General features: G+C 42.8%; 6 protein-coding genes across 8 annotated transcripts; 2 read left to right on the top strand and 4 right to left on the bottom strand.

Moving 5' to 3' along the window:
* Positions 1-47: 47 nt before the first annotated feature.
* On the bottom strand, positions 48-3479 carry fblim1 (filamin binding LIM protein 1). The gene is made up of 10 exons (XM_037252950.1): positions 3377-3479; positions 3120-3267; positions 2548-2790; positions 2072-2331; positions 1795-1976; positions 1606-1690; positions 1350-1519; positions 1064-1236; positions 827-944; positions 48-748 (listed from the first exon to the last, which is right to left on the bottom strand). The coding sequence occupies exons 4-10, from the start codon at positions 2328-2330 to the stop codon at positions 656-658; spliced, it is 1080 nt and encodes a 359-aa protein (XP_037108845.1). The 5' UTR covers position 2331; positions 2548-2790; positions 3120-3267; positions 3377-3479; the 3' UTR covers positions 48-655.
* Positions 3480-3531: 52 nt separating this feature from the next.
* On the bottom strand, positions 3532-5620 carry LOC119123669 (transmembrane protein 82-like). The gene is made up of 6 exons (XM_037252951.1): positions 5355-5620; positions 5196-5268; positions 4563-4749; positions 4076-4487; positions 3790-3974; positions 3532-3679 (listed from the first exon to the last, which is right to left on the bottom strand). Exons 1-6 carry the CDS (start codon positions 5425-5427, stop codon positions 3587-3589), a joined length of 1023 nt encoding a protein of 340 aa, XP_037108846.1. The 5' UTR covers positions 5428-5620; the 3' UTR covers positions 3532-3586.
* An 82-nt stretch (positions 5621-5702) lies between these two features.
* Positions 5703-9067, bottom strand: slc25a34 (solute carrier family 25 member 34). The gene is made up of 6 exons (XM_037252952.1): positions 8939-9067; positions 7585-8220; positions 7020-7085; positions 6697-6849; positions 6478-6615; positions 5703-6405 (listed from the first exon to the last, which is right to left on the bottom strand). Exons 2-6 carry the CDS (start codon positions 7999-8001, stop codon positions 6217-6219), a joined length of 963 nt encoding a protein of 320 aa, XP_037108847.1. The 5' UTR covers positions 8002-8220; positions 8939-9067; the 3' UTR covers positions 5703-6216.
* A 505-nt stretch (positions 9068-9572) lies between these two features.
* fbxo42 (F-box protein 42) lies at positions 9573-14203 on the bottom strand. 2 transcript variants are annotated; one of them, XM_037252927.1, is made up of 10 exons: positions 13747-14203; positions 12528-12807; positions 12326-12442; positions 12102-12236; positions 11883-12036; positions 11702-11812; positions 11496-11592; positions 11360-11416; positions 11160-11276; positions 9573-11077 (listed from the first exon to the last, which is right to left on the bottom strand). In XM_037252927.1, exons 2-10 carry the CDS (start codon positions 12799-12801, stop codon positions 10034-10036), a joined length of 2106 nt encoding a protein of 701 aa, XP_037108822.1. In that variant the 5' UTR covers positions 12802-12807; positions 13747-14203; the 3' UTR covers positions 9573-10033. The 2 variants fall into 2 exon arrangements, with proteins under 2 accessions (XP_037108822.1, XP_037108821.1); XM_037252926.1 differs by lacking the exon at positions 13747-14203 and adding an exon at positions 13260-13739.
* Positions 14204-14636: 433 nt separating this feature from the next.
* On the top strand, positions 14637-18114 carry LOC119123686 (SUZ domain-containing protein 1-like). The gene is made up of 4 exons (XM_037252978.1): positions 14637-14935; positions 15674-15723; positions 15800-16060; positions 16140-18114. Exons 1-4 carry the CDS (start codon positions 14885-14887, stop codon positions 16246-16248), a joined length of 471 nt encoding a protein of 156 aa, XP_037108873.1. The 5' UTR covers positions 14637-14884; the 3' UTR covers positions 16249-18114.
* A 171-nt stretch (positions 18115-18285) lies between these two features.
* On the top strand, positions 18286-21701 carry necap2 (NECAP endocytosis associated 2). Of its 2 annotated transcripts, none has more exons than XM_037252962.1 (8): positions 18286-18474; positions 19109-19209; positions 19294-19398; positions 19506-19587; positions 19713-19821; positions 19928-20033; positions 20505-20577; positions 20868-21701. In XM_037252962.1, the coding sequence occupies exons 1-8, from the start codon at positions 18380-18382 to the stop codon at positions 20914-20916; spliced, it is 720 nt and encodes a 239-aa protein (XP_037108857.1). In that variant the 5' UTR covers positions 18286-18379; the 3' UTR covers positions 20917-21701. The 2 variants fall into 2 exon arrangements, with proteins under 2 accessions (XP_037108857.1, XP_037108858.1); XM_037252963.1 differs by having other exon boundaries at positions 19928-20072.
* Positions 21702-21767: the final 66 nt, after the last annotated feature.

Genomic DNA, 21767 nt, shown 5'->3' with positions numbered 1-21767 from the left:
GTCCACCTAATATATTTGTCATCATCACACTCAAAGAACAAAAGGGATCCATTACCACAGTTTTTAATACAAACTTGATTCGATAGAATTAGAGATACAATTAATTTGGATAAAAAGACAACAAATTGTGACCTAAAGTCTAATGCTAACTTCACAGTATAAAATAATTTTATATGTTTACCTCAGTGTCAGGAAGAAGTACAATAGGAATAAATTGCAGTCCAGGATTACACATTCATATTTTTGGCAAAGGTGCACATTCATTAAAGAAAAACACATCCAGTATGTCTCTTATTTTCTGTACAAGTACTTTATAATGATTTAAATTTTGCAATAGGATGTGAGTCACAGAATTCTGACTGGGTAATTAAACGGTCAATAATACATATTTTATTACATAGTAATTACACGCTGGCCGTTTAAAATGAAACATCTAAATTATCACCCAGTATTATGATATTATTGGCATTAAAGGAAAATATTGCATCGTTAGTTATTCTGAGATTCCCACGCCGACCGTGTGACCACTGAAACAGTCTGGCAACCAAACAAAGCATTTAAATCATTTCATCCACTTGTATGTTTCATCACTTCTGTGGTTTTGGTTTCTTCGTCGATAGTGAGCCCAGCGATCTTATCTTGTCGTTACTCCATGTTATGAACAGCAAGAGCGACAAAGCCTTTTCCCATCCTTGGTATAGCAGCCAACACCATCGTCTTTCCCCACAGAGAACTTGACGTTACAAACCTGAGGAAAAATGTGAGTTGACTCCGGCTTGCTCCTGCGCATGTACGTATGTACTTTGTAGTCTTGTGATGCCAATACCTCACATCTGTAGCACTCTTTGTGGAAGATGCGTCCCTCGCTTTCAATATGCTCTGGCAAATTCCCATCACTGCCCATAATTAGCTCATGGCAGGCACTGCACTTCTTAGCAAACTTCCTTAATATATAAAAATCAAAAGCAAACGTTAGGCAAGAAAAATGACCAATTGAAAAAAAAATGACACCTCAATTTATAAATGAATGCAAAGCTACAGTCTTCGTCTGTGATTGTCATACCTGGCGTAGTCCAGTTGGCAGTAGAGTTCTCCAGTATCCGCCTGCATGAAGTTTTCAAGTGGCTGTTTACATGTCACACAGGTAAAACAAGTAGGATGGTACACTCGTTGGAGTGCCCGAACTAGTCTCTCTCTTATCTTTTGTCCACAAGACCAACAACGTTCAAGAGTTTTCTGCAAGAATGAAAAGAACAGATATTCAACCCCTACATTTGATGTGGCTGAAAATATGAATCCAAATTTTGAAATTCATCCAGTGAAAGGATGTACCGAAGACTTGTCTTTACCTCATGGCACTCTTCACATTCCGGAACTTCTGCTTCGTGGTAGAAGGTTTTTCCAGCCAGAAGGCAACTACAAGTCTTGCACTTGAAGCAGCTTTTATGGTAAATCCTCTTCAAAGCAGTCGAAGCTGGTTCTGAAAAAGGTATGGGCTTCTGACAGAATCCACACAAGCCTGCAGTGCATGTAAATGAACAAAAAGTTAGTTTGTGTGCATCATCCGTGCCTGAGAGTAGCTAATATAGGTCAGGAAAAGGTCACCTCTGCTCTCACTGGGCTTGTCCTTCTTGATCCCATTTGGCTGTTTATTTGTAGTCATCCCATTAGATGAGGCTTGTTTTTCCACCTTAAATGCAAAGTACAGAGTTAATGTAAAAATCAATCAACTCATTCTAACTCTGGAATTGAAAAGCGGATCGATGGAATTTTGGCCACGATGGAAATGTTTACCTCTTTTTTGGGAGGTGGCGACTGGGGTGAAATCGGAGGTCTTGAGACAGGTTTTTGGACAGAAGGAGGTGATGGTGTGGGGTGCGGTTTTGGGGGATATGAATGCAGCTCAGGAGGAGGAGAAGGTGGAAGAAGTGGAGAAGAAGAAGGAAGAGGAGGAGGTGAGAAGACATCAGTTGAACCTGAAAGGTCAAATAGAAAGGTTTTCGATCAATAGATTAATCAAGCATGGCTGTGACCAGTATCAGTGTCAAAAGTATCAAGTCTAAAATAATACCGGCAAGATCCCTGTCTTGATTTTCCCACTGCATTCCCATGTCGTGTCCCGATTGGACAGATGCACGGCTCGCAGATGACGTGGTGTTTTGGGAAATCTCATCGGATGTTGAGGTGAGAGATCCCGCGCTCTTTCGGGAAGGCCCGACATGTACCCAGCCCTTTTTGGTCCCATCTTTTTGCTGTACCTTGGTTTGGTGAGGAGTTGCCAAGGTGATGAAGACAGTGGACACTTTCCTGTTGGAATTTTCCGACGCCATGCTAAGAAACAAAAAACATCGATGGTCGGTACAAAGTTCGCACTGAGCAACCGGGATATTATAACTCGAGTGAGCAGTCATCAAATGACCTTTTCAAGCACACAGTATTTTATTTTAATTAAATAAATTTAAATAAAAAAGAAACAATAAAAAAGAAACATAATATATAAATAAATACATAAATAAATAGATAAGAACGAAACACAGTTGTCATTACCTGAGAGGTGAAGTGATGAAGTTGTGTCTATTGGCAGCTTCCCTTCGTCGGCGTCCCAACAGTACTGTGTGACTTTCTTGATGGACTTTACGCTAAAGTCAGCGATTATATCGACAGAAAGCCACACCTTGTTTGCTTCTGAACTGCTTCCTTCTTTTCTCTCTCCACCTGGCAACGTCACTTCCGTGCTCACCATAAAAGGCAAATGAGGCGAGAGACCGGATACACCCTTGGAGTTATCACCTGTAAGGTATGACGTGTAGGTCTACTATGAAAACATGGTTATAAACAATTATTGCTCGATTCACGTCTTCCTTTAATGAAATGGAATATTTATGATCAGGGGCGGCGCTACACTGGGGCTTAGGGGGGGGCTATAGCCCCATCAGAAAACCTGAAAAAATCCTGTATATTTAGCTCACAGTTATGATACCATTGAAAGAAAATATATAGAAAGTACTGTAAAACAAAAGATAAAGCAATGCTTGTGCAATACATGAGTCCACTTTTTTATGAATGCAAGAGTCATAAAGTATGTGATCATATTTGACCGCAGTGAAACGTAGTCTCACCCTTATGCTATCTTCTGGTAAATCCCCAGGGTGTTTCCAGCAACTTTATATCATTTCCCATCATAACTTGTTTTATACTGCCCCAGTTTTCTCCTCCTCTTCCTCATTGCACATTATTTTCCAATTTGGCATGGTATCGGCACATGTTCTGTCATGTACATTAGGTTCATGCAAATAGAGAGCAGAGCATGAAAAAGCTGGGTTGTTTTCTTAATCAATTCGCTGGTTAGCTAAGGATTTTGAGCAGATTAGCTTACTTTCAGGTTAATTATTTTGACCAAGCTGATTGGGTTGAAGATTAGCTTTGGGCAGGCTGAAGCTGGTCGCCATTATGGACGGGTTACTGAAGTTGAAGTAATATAACAAACCTACTTTTTGTCATTTTGACTGAAATGAAATCAGAAACTATCGATAATGTGGTCACAAGTTTTTTAATTTATACCAAACATAACTTGTATTGGAGGTAATTATCTGTTTTTTGATGATGTTTTACTTATGCGTTCCCTTTTTCTGTAACTGGAGTTTTGGCCATTATTGGTCATGTTGGTGTCCTCTTCTTCCTATAAAAAGGAGACATATCCATATTAGTTAAAACATTTGGATTTCCTTGAATGCAATGGGGAAAAATAACATTGCAGAATACAAACGTTTTTATTTTTTTTGCACAGACCTTTATTGCAAGCTGCAGCAGGTCTTGAGAGAACAGGAGGCAGACACCTTCTCCCAGGAAAGTGACAAGGACGTGGAAGACGTCAGACCAGTCTCCCATTGTCAGCATCAACACCAACAGGGCCCCCAACCGTAGCACAACAGTGTGCAAAAGGGCATCTGAGCCCGTCTGACGTTTTTGATCCTCTGGGTAAAATGAAAGGTTAATTTAGTATTGGGACACCCATGACGTTTAAAGGTGCATATCAACTCTTTCATGGACCCAAAAAGTCTTTACTGATCCCCACCTTGATTATAGACCACCAGCATTGTGTAACAGAGTGTGAGGGGAGTCCAAAACTTGAGCGCCTCCTTCTGGGACAGGAAGTGCTCATAAACTGTGGCGAAGGAAGCCACCACTGCCACGGCAAAAACCAAGACAACCAGTCTCTGCAGAAAAGCCAGCAGGCTGTGTCCTGAGGATAGGAGAACAATGCACCTCCCACAGTAACGCTCAGTACTGTGTAATGGATAGAGGCGGGCCACGTGACTCCACAGAGCGTTACAAAAGCTTGCCAGGGCCCAACTGAAGGCGGCGGCCAGGAACAAGCTTAGGGAGCTGTGTGGCGCTCCCTGATGGAGAAAGGAGAGAGTACAGGTGATGCCGCAACCAAGGGAAAAGTGGCTTTGGACCAGTCCTAGGCCTCTGCCACTAGAATCCTAGGGGGGGGGGAAAGCACATCAGCGACCGGGCTTGACCGAGAATATGATATCTGCTTCTCTGTCTTGACTCACCAGTCGAGCTGATATCCAGGCAGAGACGGCTCGGAGGGAAAATTCCAGCACTATCAGAGAAGAAACTCGAGGGCCAACCAAAGAGAGGAAGCCAGTCAAAGCCCAGAAATGGACAAATGTTCTCCAATTTGTGCTGAGCAGGCTTTTTGATGATGGCGTCGTCTGCTTGCTCTCTGTTTGAGAATCACTGCTCAGAAAGATGTTGAAGATAACTTTGCGGCCTCTAACCAAGGACAGCAAGGGTGTCCAATTTTTTTTTTTTTTCAAAAAGCCGCAATCCATCATTTTATTTTATTTTGTTCTGTATACTTTATACTTTATCCCGAAAGACACTGTATCGATTCTGTTTCATTTATCAGTCAGACGTGAAGCCATCAGTGCTTAATTTCTTCTGAAGTAACAAATGATATGTGATTGGTGGAAAACAAGGAAGTGAATGAGACATTTTCTCTTCTGTTCTCCTGCCTTGCCACCCAGTGTAGAAAGTAAGTAGTACAATAGCGGCATTGAAAGGGGCCGTCCATACATGTCAGTTATTCCTTTTAGCAGGCCGCTAAATACAGATGACAAGCTGCAAAAGTTTGGACATCCCTGATGTACATTACTAAACAATTTCTATTGCAAAAAGCTCACCTGCACATTTCAGTGAAGTAGTACACTCTCATCAGGCTGCACAGCACTGTTATTCCGCATGCAGCTACGATGCCTTGAAAACAACACACACACACACACACAAGTAAATCAAACATTGAGTGTCATAATTTACCCACAAGTCCCTAAGTATTAACTCACCTTGAAAAAAGCAGTCAACTGGATTGGATTCAGTAGGAAGGATCTCCAGGATCAAGGAAAAGGGAAAAAACATTTTTCTGTTTTTCTTGTGGATTATTTACGCTATAACAGTGACATTTAGTCCGACAAACTCCACGCCTGGTTATGGTGGATTCCTGTAAGCCAAGCCTCTGGCTAAAGATTAAATAGATCTCCCCAGTGGCTGCTGATCATTGTGAACACCACTGACACTGAGTTCCAAAGGTCAAAAGTGATTTGACGAGGATTGTCAGTGTAATCGCTGCTTGATGAAAGAGGTTGAAAATCCCCTCAAACAGAGACTGTGAATATCAATCAGGCAGATTCAGATTGTGTCACACGAAATGTTTAATCTACATTGTGCAATTTTTGTTTTCAACAAAGAAACATGATGAATGTAATTTATTATTTACAGTTGTTAAAAAGGCATTCATTGGATATTTGTAGAAAAGATCAACAATCTAATTGGTAACAGCAGCACAGTAAGGTGATTTTTTTGACATTTTGTGAAAAGGTTCCATGTCCAAAATTATTTATACTCCAATCAGCACATGCATAGCAAATGTTCCAAATGTATAATCAAATTAAATCATATTAGACCTGAGGTAAGTCCCTGTTAAGTGGAAAATAAATATAGTATGTCTTGTCATTGATTAACATTAAGATAGTTTCAAAACACACTTCAATAACTTGACAGGAGCTTCTTGTCTGAGCAGCATGTGTTCATTGTTGGTCAAGTAGTTTATGTTAATCCTTCTTACCATCCTTCATGGGATGTTTGTTCTCCTTTAACGGTAAAAAAAAAATTCATCTTGCAACATTTGCTGCGTGTACTTGAGTGCATTCAGGCCTTTCCTTGTGTGTGTCTGTTTTTCATTGCTTGTTGCCTCATCAGATCCCAGAATAGCATGCTGAGAACTGTGTGTGGAGCCAAGCGGAGAAATACCGGCCCCATGCCTTTGTACAGACCGAGCAGGCCTTCAGCTTTGCACACCTTCAGCATACAATCGAAAAAGCCATTGTAGAGACGGCCCTAAGAGGGTAAAACAAACAAAGTTTATATATTCAGAATCAATATCCTATAAATGTCAAACCTTGAACCTACCCTGTGAAAATCATCCACTGGTTGGTTGTAGAGCCGTGTACTAATGACATCAAAGGGTGTCATGGTGATGGCCACGGCGACCCCGCTGATGCTAGCTGCGATTAAAGCCACAAGCCAGTTGGAACCAGGACTGAACCACTGCAAGGGAGGGAAAAATGGTAAAGGTTTGCACCTGCTGCGTCGGAAAATGGCAGCTGTTTATAGCGCCGGCTACTGTACCTGGGAATGTAACACCCACTCCTTGGCCGAGGTGAAGGTTGCTAGTTGTGCAGCTGAACCAACCATGACGCGAGGCACGGCCCCATTCACACCTCTCCACAGTCCAATTAAACCTTCTTTTCTATAGATAGTAACAAAAGCATCAGATACTCCCTGGAATGAAAGGAAAAAGTCACTCATTAGTTTGTTTTTAAAAAATCCAATGTTTTAAGCATTGTAACACCACCACATAGATATGATACATTAGCCCAACTACAGCGTTTCCCATGATGTGTTAGCATCAAGCTAGCAGTAAACAAACGGAAAATTTGTGTGTGTCGTACCACATGGTTATGCTGATGGCCCACTGCTATGGCTTCTACAGTTTGAGCCTGCAGATGTGTCTTCACCTACGAATGGAGGAAAATATTTTTATTTTGTTCTCATTTTTTTGATATAGCAAAGGCTTGGGATTTGAGCAGGGGGGGTGTAGACTTTTTACATCCACTGCACACACAGATAACGTCAGTCAGATTTCGTTGGCTTTGCATTACATATGCTCTACAAATCTTGTAAACTAGGGCAGAGGAAGGGTTGACACAATGTGCAGGCTATATATAAAGTCGATAAATATACAGCAGCAACATGTCATCACACAATATTGCCTTCCCATGACAGTGCTAAACCCTCATGACTGGCAAGTAGAGAAGAACAACAACATGCTGAGTAATTCCAGGACTGCGATGTCCAAACAAATGAACCTTTTCTGCTATCATAGTTTGCACATGATTCATTGATTTGGCCATTCAGCAGGAATTTGCTGAAAAACGTATGTCATCTTAAAGTTTCTGGACAAAGGACAATTTAATGCACAGTGAGCGAGCAGGAAAAGACAGTTTCTTCGCTTACCAGGTAGGCAGGAGAGGCAACGAATGCCCCAAGAGCCCCGGCGCCCGCTCCTGATAGGACACTTCCTCCATGGTACGACGTGATACCAAGAGCTTCACAGTAGGAATAGCAACCCAGCCTCACGCCGTTCATCAATCCCTGGTAGACCAAGCCGACGGAGAGCCCCTTTTGAAGACCCCGGAGTCCGTCCGTACGGCCCACCATCCAAAGGGCCTGGAGGACCCCGCGGTAGTGCCTCTGATAGGTACCCCGTGCGCGAAGCTCTCCCTGAAGCTGCAGACGGGTCTTGACCACTTCTAAAGGGTTGGTGAAGACACAAGCTGCGCAGCAGGCCAATGCACCCAGGGCGAAGTCCAGAGATGGGGGTGGCGAGGGGGTCAACATGGCATGAGGCACAGGTGCCACTGTGGATGCCATAATGTGAGAAGGCTACGAAACTTCTGTTAGGAAATCTGCAGAAGAACAATTGTCATGTCTCAGAGGAGAGAGTTACACTTTGCCCTTTGAGATAACAGCCGTCTTCATCAGGAAGCTGCTTGATTGGAACATGGAAGCCAGAAAGAAATGTTGTCAACCGGTCACATGCTCCTCCTCTGTGTAAACGGCTTCCTTGTCTTCTATTAAGAGAGGTGTCATCTGCAACAGGAGAATGTTTGCTTTTAATACAAAATGCATTGTCATGGGGCATATTGTCGTTGCTTCCCCTCGGAGAGCCGTTAGTTATAACTGCAAAACCTTATAAATGGATAACCTCCTCCTCATATTATTCCAAACACAAATTGATGGACCTAGGTTTTAAATTAAAGAGGTTCTGTGACATGCACTCACTGTTATAAAAACGAAGACATTTTGTAAACTTTGTACATGTTTTAGCAAGAAACAAAAAATAGAGACATGTGATTTACTTTATTTGACACAAAATGGTGAAGTTTCCTGAACCTCACACTTATTAATTTTAAAAATGAAAAATTAATTAATTAAATGATTCAGTGTGTGTTATATGGATATATTTTTCTTGTTTGGTGTGGAAAGAAAGTTTTAGTTGCTTGCACACTTGCAAAACAACTATTTACAAATAAGTCCTATTTCTAGTCTAGTTCTAATAATTTTGCTCATGTGGTAAGTCATTCAAACTAGCAAACAATCGACACTAAATACGTCATTGCTGCAGAAAGTTGTCGTGCTTCAAGAGTAAGTCCAATTTTATGCAATGCATGCAAGTTTATTATCATCTAAATACTTTTTGACGAGTGCATTCATTTAAAGCAAGATTTGGCACTAGCAGTGACACGATTGTAATGATGGGCTAAGTCATTCAAACTAGCAAACAAACGGATGGGTGAATGACACTCACGTGATAGAGTACCCCCGGTCTTCGCAGTGCTGACTTCAGTCTCACTTGGTCGAGTGTTTTGATTTCGCATTCGGCTCCATTCTTCGCTCTCCCAATGTAAACATGTGCTCATACTCATTGTCAGTGACTCCGCCCAGCTGCAAGGCCGCAGCCAATAGGGACGCGGCTCAGTCTGCCACCTCACCACTGTACAAATCTCCACCAATCAAGTGTCTTGCATGGTCTCCCCAGTGGGAGCTGTGTGGGTAAAAGGTTAACGATGGCGAGACTGGGGGACTGAGTGGACTCGGTAGAAGATCTCGGGTGAATACGGGCAGCACAATTGGTGCTGACTCAAGGTCAAGATTGCGCAAACAAGTGTGATCATCAAGGGTTGCAATTTTGTATTGTGATGAAATTTAGAAATAGAAAATATGGGCAGTTTCTCAGAGTCAAACTGTACTGAACAAAATCCACAAACGTATTATACCATTAAAAAAAACTATGTATGCATGCTTACTAGTAATGGTGTTGCTATTTTCTGGAGCCGATAGAGGCCGTACTTTGACAAGGATACAATAGTATAAGCTTAAAATGATTGATCACCAGTTATGATGATTCTGTACGTCAAGCACAGCATTAACAGCACAAATAGTCATGGAGGCCTTTACTGTTTTACTATGTTTATAGTACAGTGCCACATCTCTCACAACTTTTAACCACCACCGTGCATTAACACGCGCATACACATACACACACTCACACATACAATTTTCTATGTAAACATTGCAGGCTTAAAGAGTGATACCAAAAGCAAGGTAGTCGTCATGTTTCTGTCAATAACATCCTTCTTTAAGAGTTCAGAAGACGACAGAAGCGGAAATGTTATGGTCTGGTTGATCAGCCGAACAGGAGCTAATGTCTTGGCAGTCACGATTTTATTCGGTGTGGCTAAGATAATTCGTTTTGCAGAAGCCAGGAGGAAGTAAATTGTGAAGTGGAACATCTAGATTCCCCAATAATCCTTCCTACAGAAAAAGGCCTTGCGTGTCAGTTCCCTTGTGTGGGTCATGGGCTGAATCCCTACAATCCCAACCCTGGCGTCAAGCTCCATTATTACCTCTTTGCACGGACAAAGTACAAGGCGTTTGTCTTAGGGTAGTACTTCACATTCTGTTTCTTGTCCATGAGGCCTCCAAAAATAATAAGCTCCCCCCTGCCCTGCACCACAGTGTGCAGGCTGGTCTCCGGTGGCCCCGTAACTGCAGCAGGGGTCCCGTTTCCATAAACTCTCCAAGCCACGGTGCCAGCGGTTTTGGCGCGCGACACATCCAACACGTACATCTGCATTGGCTTGCAGTTGATGCAGACCGACTGATACAGAGGTTTACCTACGTTCAGACTCTGGGGCGGATGATGGCCCAGGCGCCGGGCAATCGGCGGGATAGGGTGTCCGTCTGCTCCGGCAGCCTGCGGGGGGCTGGAGGAGGATGACGGGGGAGTACCGGGGGGAACCGCTCCACCAATTCCTCCAGGAGAAGCTCCCGGCGTTTGAAAGGAAGGCGACGATAACGAAGACGGTAAAGATAAGGAAGATGTATTTTCCACTGCCTCCAGGCCTCGTCGTAAGGCAGAAGGGGACACGGCTCCCGGTGGAGTACGCGGGGAACCCGTGGGAGGTGTGTGCAGGCCGTTAGTGCTGGGCACTTCGGGATGCTGTGCGGCCTCCCAGCTGAAGTCTGTAGAAGCAGGTGGATGGGTACGAAGGGGCGGAGATGCAGCCTGAGCAGGACTGGTCCGCGGCGACGGGGAGGAGCCATTCAATAACGGCGGATGGGGAGCTAGAGGCGGGCTGTCGGGACATTGTGAAGGAGACGGCTGCTGGGAAGAGGATGGGCTGCCGTCTCTGGCACTTCCTCGGGCTGAGGGTCGGGGCCTCAGCGTGCCCCATCGGCCGTTAACGCACGGAGCCTCTTCGACAGCGCCCAGAACGACGCCGGCCGCCCCGCTCCGCACAGGGGACTGAGAGCGCAAAGAAGGCGGTTCCGGGCCCAGTGGGGAGGGTATGGCACTTATGGGGGAGGGCCGAGAGTTAAGACTTGGGCTGAGTGGTGCACGGCCCGAAGGAGCCTGTGAGAAGACCACCACACATTGGCCCACCTTGAGGGAAAGTTGAACAACACACATCAGGACATTGTTCATTTAGGATTTCAATCAATCGCCATTCATTCGAGAGAATTACTCTGCAAGCTGGGTGGCACCAAAGCTCCGGGGCACCGTGGTCCTCGTTCGCCACCTGCAGCTGCTGCCACCTCCACGCGGGTGCTTCTATATGAAGCAGCCAGGCATCCTTGAGGAGCTTTAACACACGGCAACACTCAGGTATCTGCATGGGCAAGGCTGCTGAGACAAGTGGCAAACTGGCGACTCAAATACACTTACAGCATTGGGGCCTCCACAACCTCCCAAGATAAGCAGCGTGTAATCATCAATCACAATCTGTCAGGAAATCATCAAATCAGAGATGCTTTGCCAACAATAATTAAAAAACATAATAATTTGGTTCTGGTTTTTCTACCTGTGACTGGCCACCTCGTGGGTGTGGGCACGGACCAGCTATGGGTGGTTTGGACCAGGACCATTGTTCCAGGTCCAAAACCCATACCTCATTACTCCTGTTGAGCACACACACAAGTTAACAGCCATACAATGAGGCGTAAAAATATGTAAATCATACACTTTGTTTATTACAATGCATAAATAAACCCAGGATGAGAATCATACATTTGCCGTGCTCCTAATGAGCCTCCAAACACCACCATGACATTTCCAATAACAGATGAAGAGTGGCCGGCCATGGGCGGCGGTCCTTGTGTTGTCACAATGCAGTTCCACCTGACATACAAGGAATGCACATGTAAATAAATACAGAATGTTTAAAAACAGTCCATTTCTTCCCACTCACCAATTCTTTGAAGGGGAGTAGGTGTGGATTTCATCGAAAAATCTCTCAGGTTGGTGCAATGGGTAAGGACTTGGTCTAGTCCAGCCTCCAAACAGCACTAATAGATCTTTATGCATCACCAGAGTTGCTCCAGCTTTTGGAGATGGATATGAGCCTGGAGAGAAAAGAACATTGAAAACATCACATGGACCCACTTTTCTATTTTTTCCACTGTCTTACCTGAAGCTAGCGGGCGAATCCACTCCTTGCTGTTCAGGTCCAGTCTCCATAAATCATTAAAGGCAGCATTGCAGCTACTCTGGGTGCAGCCCCCAAACACATACATGGACTGGTTGGAGTCATAGTAACATGCACCTGCCAAGAATATTTAAAGAGACTTGAAACAGAAAGTGCACAAAAGAATTTCAACATTTTACAGTGTACTTAAAAGGAAGTATACTGACTGTGTGAAAAGCGCTGAGTGATTGGCGTTCCTGGATACGGGTATGTTCGACTTTCCCACTGAATGTTTCCCTCCTGGACAGCTCTCATGAAACCATGGTAACACTGATAAGCGACACCTAAAAAAATATTTGCAAAAGAAGCCCCTTTAATATTTAACCAGTCTTCCTCGTCGGCTGTGTTATTAAAATAAAAATCACTTACCTTTGATGAGGCGATACCACTGCTTGCATACAAGTGCAGCTGTTTTGTGCTCCTGGTAAGGCGACAGGAAGGACAGGATGTATTCAAGGACTTCCTCCGGCAGCTCCATCATGGTTCTCCCTCCAGCTTTGGCACAAGAATCTATGTTCCCTTCTTCCCGATAGGACCCCATCTTTGATTCGAGGGCCTCTATTATTCCAGCGGGGTCGGCGCCGTCGTCCTCTGTGTCCATGGCAACAAAGCATCTGTCATCATGGTTGGTCGTTTGGGACATTATGGTCTGTTGGGACAAGGAAGAGATGATGATGATACATGTGCGTGATGTTCATTAAAGGACCCAAAGTAAAGCCTGGTCCATAAATATTAGGAAGTCAACACAGTTCTGGCTCTACACACCACCACAATGGATTTGTAATGAAACGAACAAGATGCACTTTAACTGCAGACGTCCGGCTTTAATTTTAATAGTGGCCACTTCAATTATTTATGGACATGACAGCAGATGTGCAACACTTGCAGTTCTAATACCGAGGTTAGCACTGGAAATAAATCAGGTATACTATTTGTACTTTGTAGTGGTAGAATATTAAAGTACGTTCAAATGAACAACCCGGTGACTTAAACTGTGCCCGTTGAAACAGTGCAGGTTTAAATTGTTTTGTTGTTTGTGACGGGTGGTCCCCAAACACACATCCATCCCACTATCTCGTTAGCAACAACAAACTACTTTACCATCACAACTTAACGGAAATGTTGTAGTACTCCTCTTTTTTTGGGAGGGTCGATGACTGCTGGGGACGTTCAAAAGCAGTATTTAGAAGAGTGCCTTTCATATCTCGTGTTTTAACGGTCTCTCGGGGTGTTAATGCTAACAACACTCACTACAGCTGGCTAACTTAACACTAGCAGCTCGGCTAACGCCTAGGACTGTTTGGTTAGCGAAGGGTACCACAGCGTTTTCATTCAATGCACAACCAACAAATTGATATAAACCTTCAAACCACTTCATGGTACAATGTTCCAACTACTCAACAGTCTCGGTGATACGAGTAAACGGGTGCTGACTTCCTTGTGTACTGCTGATAATCTGCGCTAACGTTAGCTTCAACAGAATCTGTGCGCTAACTAGCTGGTCCGGCGGACACATTTTATAGTCGGGTTTTTTGTCAATGACGCTGTCACTTTCAGGCCTTTTTTGCCGCGAGAGCGTCAACAGTACCGCCGTTTAAGACGTGCTCTTCCGTGACTGTGTTTTAAAGGTCGCCTCGTTCCCGGGTATCAGCTCCGGCGTGTCCTCAGCAGCCTCCGAGCGGTAGCCATCTTCCATCTACCAACGGCGTCCTCCGAAGTACACCGAGCGTACAGCGACACTCCCGGAGCGGCAACAGCCTCTGGACTGCCCCATTGGCTGGGTGGGTTCCCCGCCTGGGCGGTCAGAGGCAGACAAGGGAAAGGGAGTACAGTATGGTACCAAAAATAAAAAAGAAATACTTTGCCTTAGGAAAGTGTGTTTGCATTCTGGTTGCACAGAATAGAAAATTGACCCAACATTTTAAACGAAAAACAATTTATAGACTAAGATTACATCATTCTTTTTATTGTTAGTTATGGCCTTAAATACTTAGGCAGGAACTTATCCCAAAATAAATTTCATCTGCTGCACACTAGTCTCATTGGGGTACAGTAATTTCGGTCCGGGTTTATAAAAAGACTGGACTATGCGGGCGGAGTACGCTGTAGGGTGCAGTTGCTATTCCTGGGATGTTGCGTTCAAAGCCGTTGGTTATTTGGCCATCATGTAAAAAAAAAAAAAAAATGGTTTCGAGTAGTATTTTCACCAGTGCCTGTTGATAAAATGAACAAACTGGAGTCACCCTTACAAATTCGTGTTATTTGACTGCAAGTCATTTTAAATAAAGAATCAGAATGAAACTAACCTCTAATAAAAAATACACTCTCACTCACCATTGTGTTCACAAAGTTGAGTACACTCTTTGCTTTATGTGTAACAAATAAATGCGATAGATCTGCAATGTCTTAGCAATCACATTTGTGGAGATTTAAGTGTGAGAGGTGCTTGGAAGATGCCGAGTGGACGTGACGCCAAACATAAGTATGAGCTGAAGCACCACTGTAACCAGGAAGGGTAGGTCGATAGCTGGGCTAATGAAAAGGTTGGCAGTCCTGTGAAATCAGTTTCTTTCATAACATCGTCGAAAACTTCGAGCAGATTTCGAGTGAAGCGAGCAGACGTTTTTACTTAACCTTACCCGCCCCGGAGCCACACATTGCGCGGATGGGAAGTCGCAGTTAGCTGGGGTTGAGGAGCCAAAGCTGGGCGTTTGTGGGCTGTTAAAATGGAGGATGAAGAGGTTGCGGAGAGCTGGGAAGAAGCGGCAGACAGCGGGGTAAGAAACGCAGATAGGGCAACCTTTACTCTATAATTTTTGGGTCGAGCTATTACGTTCCAGTGATCGGCAGCGTCCGGGTACTTTATTTGATATCGATCAAATTTTGTTCATTGTAAATAACTAGCCTATTACTCCCCAACAGGCCTCGATGTCGTGCGACTACATTGGCCAAAAGGAAATGTCATTTTCCAGCACATTTGTTATTATCCTTGGTGTATGGTTTTCAGTTTAATTTGCTTTGTGCGTAAAGAAATAGTTTCGAGCCGCTCTTTGCACAAATAAGGGCCAGGGCACACTGCAATGGAACGTCATAGTCGTGTAGCTATTAATTAGTCACGACAACTTCAGTCTTAAGAGCCTTCGTTACTATTAACGATTTTGATTGTAAACGTCCATACGTGTTCGTAGTGTTGGAATAAATTGATAATTTATGTCATGGGTCTCGGTTTCATTTACCACGGAAACTAGGAACGACGTCACTTCCGTGATTCCGTTAAGTCGGAAATCCAAGATGGATGCCTCCTGTTAACGTTGTGTACCCCCTTGCCTCAGGAGTCCTCTCCACTAATATGAAAATAATAGTTCTCTCACCAAACAGGCGTCAACACAAAATAAAATGTCCAAAATTTTGCATTGCACACGAGTTCATATATGACAAAACTCTTAGGTCCTTATTGGATGCATTGCATTAGTCACAGTTAAATAAATCACAGCTTGGTTGTACTCTGTTTTCAGGAAATAGAGAGAAGACTTGAGGCAAAGTTGAAAATAAACCAGCAGGCAAAGTAAGTAATTCATGGAAAGTATTTGAAATGGATACAAAATAATAATATTGTTTCTTGGGAAACTTTATCTGTGCAGGAAGTCCACTTCAAGTTCACCTGTGAGAACTGCAATTGTAATCCAGGACGAATCTCTTCCTGCAGCACCACCACCACAAATTAGAATTTTAAAGCGCCCGTCAAATAACGGTACTGCGGGAAATCCTGCATCATCGTCTCGGCCTTCCCAGCAGATGAAGTCTTTGGCACAGCGAGAAGCGGAGTACGCGGAGGCTCGTCGGAGGATTCTGGGTAGTGCTTCATCTGATGATACACCTCAAGACAATCCAAGCCAAGAGAGGTATGACTTTTCAGCAAAACAAACCCTGACATATTGGTTCTGCTCGAAATGAGTAATTTGGCTTTCTTCATTTCTCCAGGCCAGTACGTATGGCTGCACAGCCACCAGAACCAGTTCGTCCCAACAATCACGCGATCCGCCAGCCTACCGGGCCTGACGGTACCTCAGGCTTCCGACTCGGCAGATAAACCAGATCCTCCTGCTATTAAGGTCAAACGTGTTCCCAAGAGCAGTGGAAGGGTGTGCGGTATCAAGAGCAGAGTGGTGTGTGAACATTTGAAACACGAAGATAAACAATGCGCTGGTCCACCCGCTCTCTACCCAACTTAACTGGCATGGTCTTTGCCATCATCTGCCTTTGTCTTTTCCCTACGTGGAGCAATAGAAGGGGCTGGCAGAGAATAGCCACATCCTTGTCTGTTCTACACCAGAAGGAGGCTTTTGCCTAACATCCCTAAACACTGTGATACTTTGCTATACCATGAGGTGCCCTTTGACGCTTAACTCGTTCGCAGGCGAGTGCCGGGATGGCCGGGTCGGGCACTTCTGGGTGAATTCAGTAAGTCTCGGAACAACCCCTGGAAACGAATGAGCTGGCCTTTTCATGGGAAGTTGAGCAGGTCATGCCTTCCGATAAGACGGGTTCAGGCGGTTAAGTATTTGTGTTAAATTAGTACGATATGAGGCACTAGAAAGTCAACCTGGTGTCCCCCTAAAGTCACGCACGTTGCTTTTTGTGTTTTAACACACAAGGGGTGCAAAGGAGCTGTCCACGCACAATAGTGTGGTGGTGACTGCCCAATGGTCAGCCAGATAAAACATTCAAAGGTTTCATTATTCAAGCAATAACAAATGTTTTTCTTCATTTAGTTTTCAGTCATTGTCAGTGTTGAAGTGGGCTGTTTTCTTTGAATTGCATCCTGTTTTTGTTTCGCAGGTTTTTTTTGTCAAGAAATTTAATAGATTATAGTAGAGTTGAATTAAACACAAGAACTGCCACATGAAATTGTAGAGACTTTAAACAGTCCAACTTGCCATGCAAAGCATTGTTTTTTAAACGTTTGACCTATTTATGCCTTAAATCCTCAATGACAAATTTGCTTATTCATCTAGTGCTTATTGCACTTATGAATGTCGCATACGTTTTAAGAAAATAGGGGGGAAAAAACACAGAACTCTGAAGTACTCTATAATTTACTTTTAAAAGAAATGAAATAAAATCATACGTTTTGTATTCTAAAGCATTGTAAAAAAAAAAAAAAAAATCCACTCTTCTGTTTTACACAAATGAGAGAACGATTCATGAAATAAATATCACAAATCTGAAAACAACTTCATACTGAAATGTTAAAACAATTTGTTCAGTCAAAATGTCAAATTTGTCTCTACATTTTCTCAGTCTCTCTTGATGGACATTAGAAATATAACACGTTGCAGTTTGATTATTACCTCGCTTAGAATTTATTTAGGTTGAGAGAAAATCTTTTCACAAATGTCATGTAGGAGAAATCTGTTATGTGCTAGAGTTTGTGTCTATTTTGATATTTTCTCTGTTCTGCCTGTGAATGGAATGGCCTCTTTCTGTATGCATTGCTCTCACTAGGTTTCTAAATGACAGGCAGCAGTCACATTAAACCTGGGAAAGGTTAGTAGTAGCAGATGCTACTACTAAAGCTCTATTGCTATCACGAAACTCAGGGTAGCATATATATTTTCAAACCGCTGAATAGTATGATGCAATGCCGTTTATTTGGGACTCTTGCTTGCCTGGAAATGCTTTAAATAAGGCACAAATTTGGATATCCCTGATAAATTCCTAAAAAAATACGATTTAGTCACTTCTACAAAGGGGAAGCCAATTAATAAAACTGAAATTTGAAAGTAGTGCTCACACTCTCGGCAATTGTCAGAAACATCGTGTGACTATTTGAGCTCAAGAAGCTCAGTTCTATCACAGCATCCGTATAGTGTGAAGCTTACTTGATGTCATATTTGGAATTCTGAAAACTGATGGAAAAAAAAAATCCCTTTAATAAACCTACCATAAAATAAAATGTCTTGTGTTTTATGTGATTCGGATCATTCCTCCTGTGGAAGTTTGTGATAATGTCATGTGGTCATCACGTCGATTCTCGAACTTGACAGGCTTTGTTTACAAACCACATCATTAATCCTCCTGTACAGTGGGGGCGCTGTAGGAAGCACGCCAAGCTTCTTTCTCAGTCTCGTACTTTTCAAGCAAGAGCGGCTGAAGTGTGCTGTTGTGCACTGTGCAGTGAAAGTCGGAAGTTGGACTTTTACCAAGTGACACTGGACGAAATGGCAGAAGACAACAGTTATGAATCGATGCTTTGTGTGAAGCCCGAGGTCCACGTCTACCAGATTCCGCCACGGGCGTCCAACCGTGGATACCGGTAAGATAAATATTCGATTCACAGGATATCCCGGAACTGTCAAGTCGCTAGGTGAATATTGCTAATGTTTCCATTATCGGACACCCACTTCGCAACGACACGTTTATATTTTCTTTAAGTCACGTTTTCGCCTTTGAAATCAAACTGAAAGCCAATTAACCTAATTTGAAGGTCGATTCCCAAACCTACATCTTGGTTGTATTAAGATGTATTTTACAGCACTACTTTTTTCACTGGTCGTCATTATTTTTGTGCAAACTTTGATGATTGTTTTCACTAGAAGCGGTAAGCTATTGATTTTCCGTCTAGAGGTTTAGTGCACACCGTTTATTATATTCGTTATATCAAAACTGACATTTTTGTTCATACGCTCAGCTTTTTTCCCGACATATGGAAAACGGAGACCCAACTTCCCTATTTTAGTTACGTTTTGTGCGGATTGAAATTGGGAGGTCACAAGAACACCAAACAACAACAATCAACAGGTGCCTTTACCTTTATAGGATTAGTTCTATCCAGCTGCCACCAAAGTTGAGGATTAACGGTTCTGTTCTGAATCTTTGATTTCACTTCCTCTTGCTGAACGAAACTTCAACCACTTGTGTTAAAATGACCCCTTCCATTTTTCTTCTAGTGCTGCCGATTGGAAGCTGGATGAACCCGCGTGGAGTGGGAGAATGAAAATCACAGCAAAAGGAAAGCTGGCTTACATCAAGTTAGAGGACAAAAACACAGGTTAAAAAAAAACAACTCACTAGTTTGACATTCTTAGTTGTCAAACAAGTTTGAGGTACAATTGTATCCTGTTTGTGGTTTTAGGAGAGCTTTTTGCCCAAGCTCCAGTTGATCAGTATCCGGGCAGTGTAGTCGAAGCTGTCACAGACTCCAGCAGGTACTTTGTTATCCGGATAGAGGATGGAAACGGTAAGACGCTTAAATAGTTTGCCATAATGCAACAAGTCACATATTATATTCTTTGCATTAAATGTGCGATACAGAAGCTTTCAAATCAATGGTTGTTTTCATTGTAGGTCGTCATGCTTTTATCGGTCTGGGCTTTGCTGATCGGGGAGACTCCTTCGACTTCAACGTTGCATTGCAAGACCATTTTAAGTAAGTTGTATCCAAAATCAAATATCTCTATATTGAAGGCATTGAAAACAATCAATGATGTAATAGGGCATATGCTTTGAAATGATCCTCTTTAGTTATACAGACACATACTCTTATTTCTAAAGGTGGGTCAAGCAAGAAGGCGAGCTGGCCAAAATGGAAGCAACCCAGAGTGACGCACCAAAGCTTGACCTCAGCTTCAAGGAGGGTCAGACCATCAAGATCAGCATCGGGGTGAGAATATGTTCCTCCAGCGTTACAGTTAATTGGATAGACAATCATTTTAGCCATGGGTTGCAGAATAGGGACAATGGTAACATGGTATTTTATCTTGCGACAGAACATAAAGAAGAAGGAGCCATCTGGTGCTAAGCCGCGCCCCGCGGCTGGAGGTCTGCTCCCACCGCCACCTGGAGCCAAAGCTGGAGGCGTCCTCCCACCTCCTGGTAGCCAGCACACCGTCATACCTCAACAACAAAACACTGGTGATTACATTTCTGTTCCCATGTTAAAATCTATGCAGGGGTCGGGTCACTGGAAAAAAAAAAAATCGTTATTCATTCATACAGTACATGCGATAGTGACTAAAAGTAGATGTGACCATGCATGTCTAAGCAGACGCTTACTTCATTTTGAACACTTATATTTGAGCTGTCCTTATTTTAGTTATTTTAGTCCTCCCATCTGTGGTCTCTTCTCAAGGTTTCTCATTTCCCCTAGCTGGAGTTTTGAGTTTTTCCTTGCCCTCCTGGAAGTTTAAGATCAGGGGATGTTTGAGAATATTTGTCATTTTTCACGTCCTGAGTGTTGTTAGTCACCTAAATGTTGAACAGAGGCTGTGATGTACCGAAGTCAAATTCCTTGTTTGGCACGCTCAAACATGGCGAATAAAAACTCTTGAATCTTGAATCTTCTAGACTTTGGGTCCCCTATCTCTGAAACCCAACCCAGCGCTGACATGTGGGGGGATTTCACATCTGCTGGCTCCAAGTAAGTTTTATTGCAGGCTACAAGCATAATTGTCCAAGTCGTTTTTAAAAAAAAAATTTTTTGGAAACCAAGAAAAACAAACCACAACAAATGTGACAAACATGAAGAGTCATTTGTCTCAATTCAACTTGTGCGCATAACCACAATTGTTTTGCATGCACGTTGGTATTTTATTGTTGTTGTGACAGGTTAGAAATTACTTGTGTAAATAGGCTTTAAATGTAATATCACATTCATTCCCATTTTGTTCATGTTTCTTCACTGTCACCCCTGTGCATCCCTTTCGACAGCTCCAATAAAGAAGATGCTGCAAAATCAGGCTGGGTGCAGTTCAGCTGAGTGGGAATGTGCACACACTCCAGTTGCATACATTCCATGGAAGGGATGATTGAGAAAAAGAAAAAGTGGGAAATGGGGCAAAGTGGTTTGATTAACTCACAGCACCCACCCACACATACCAACCTGCCCTAGAGGAAATATGGTCAATGTATATTATGTATTTACAATCATGCTTTTTCATGGAGCATCCTTCTCTGTGTTTTTTGTAGTCATGTGACCACAAAATCTATGCTGGTTGGAGTTCTTCCCTCCATTTTCCCCTTAAATCAAACCACCTCATTTTTTGTTTTATTAGGACTCTCTCATGGAATTCCTTGACAATCTGTGCAGAATCAAATTAGATGTATTTTTGCCGCAGCCATCACACAGTCTGTCACACTTTTGTTTTTTGCAGACCAACCGAGTAAAACTGTTTACCTTTAGATTTTTTTTTTTTTTACAAGGATAGTCTTAGTTGAAGCTGCAATACTGAGCTCATTAGTGGTCAATATGCAATTTTGATTAATAGTTTTGCATGGCATCAATGTCAATCTAGAGTTTTTAAACATAATAACCATTTCTTGTTTTCAGGTTTGTCTTTGTTTACCCCAAGTTTGTCTTTGTTTGTTCTTTTAATGTGCCTTTTACCAAAAAAAAGAAATGTCCTCAATCTTATTCAAAGCTGCACCGAGTATTGATTAAGTGCCTCTTTGGGAAAAAGAGTGTATAAAATGTAAACCTCTTTGTAAATAAAAAGTATATTTCATGTTCTGTTTTTCTCTCTATAATAAAATACTTTAGTTTTACAGATGTATTTATTTTTTCACTGAAAATGCTTATTAGCTGCACGGGGGCTTTCCCGGCGGATAACT

Source organism: Syngnathus acus, chromosome 5 (assembly GCF_901709675.1).
Source record: "Syngnathus acus chromosome 5, fSynAcu1.2, whole genome shotgun sequence".
NCBI classification, from domain to species: Eukaryota; Metazoa; Chordata; class Actinopteri; order Syngnathiformes; family Syngnathidae; genus Syngnathus; species Syngnathus acus.
This window is presented reverse-complemented; position numbering and strand designations above follow the sequence as displayed.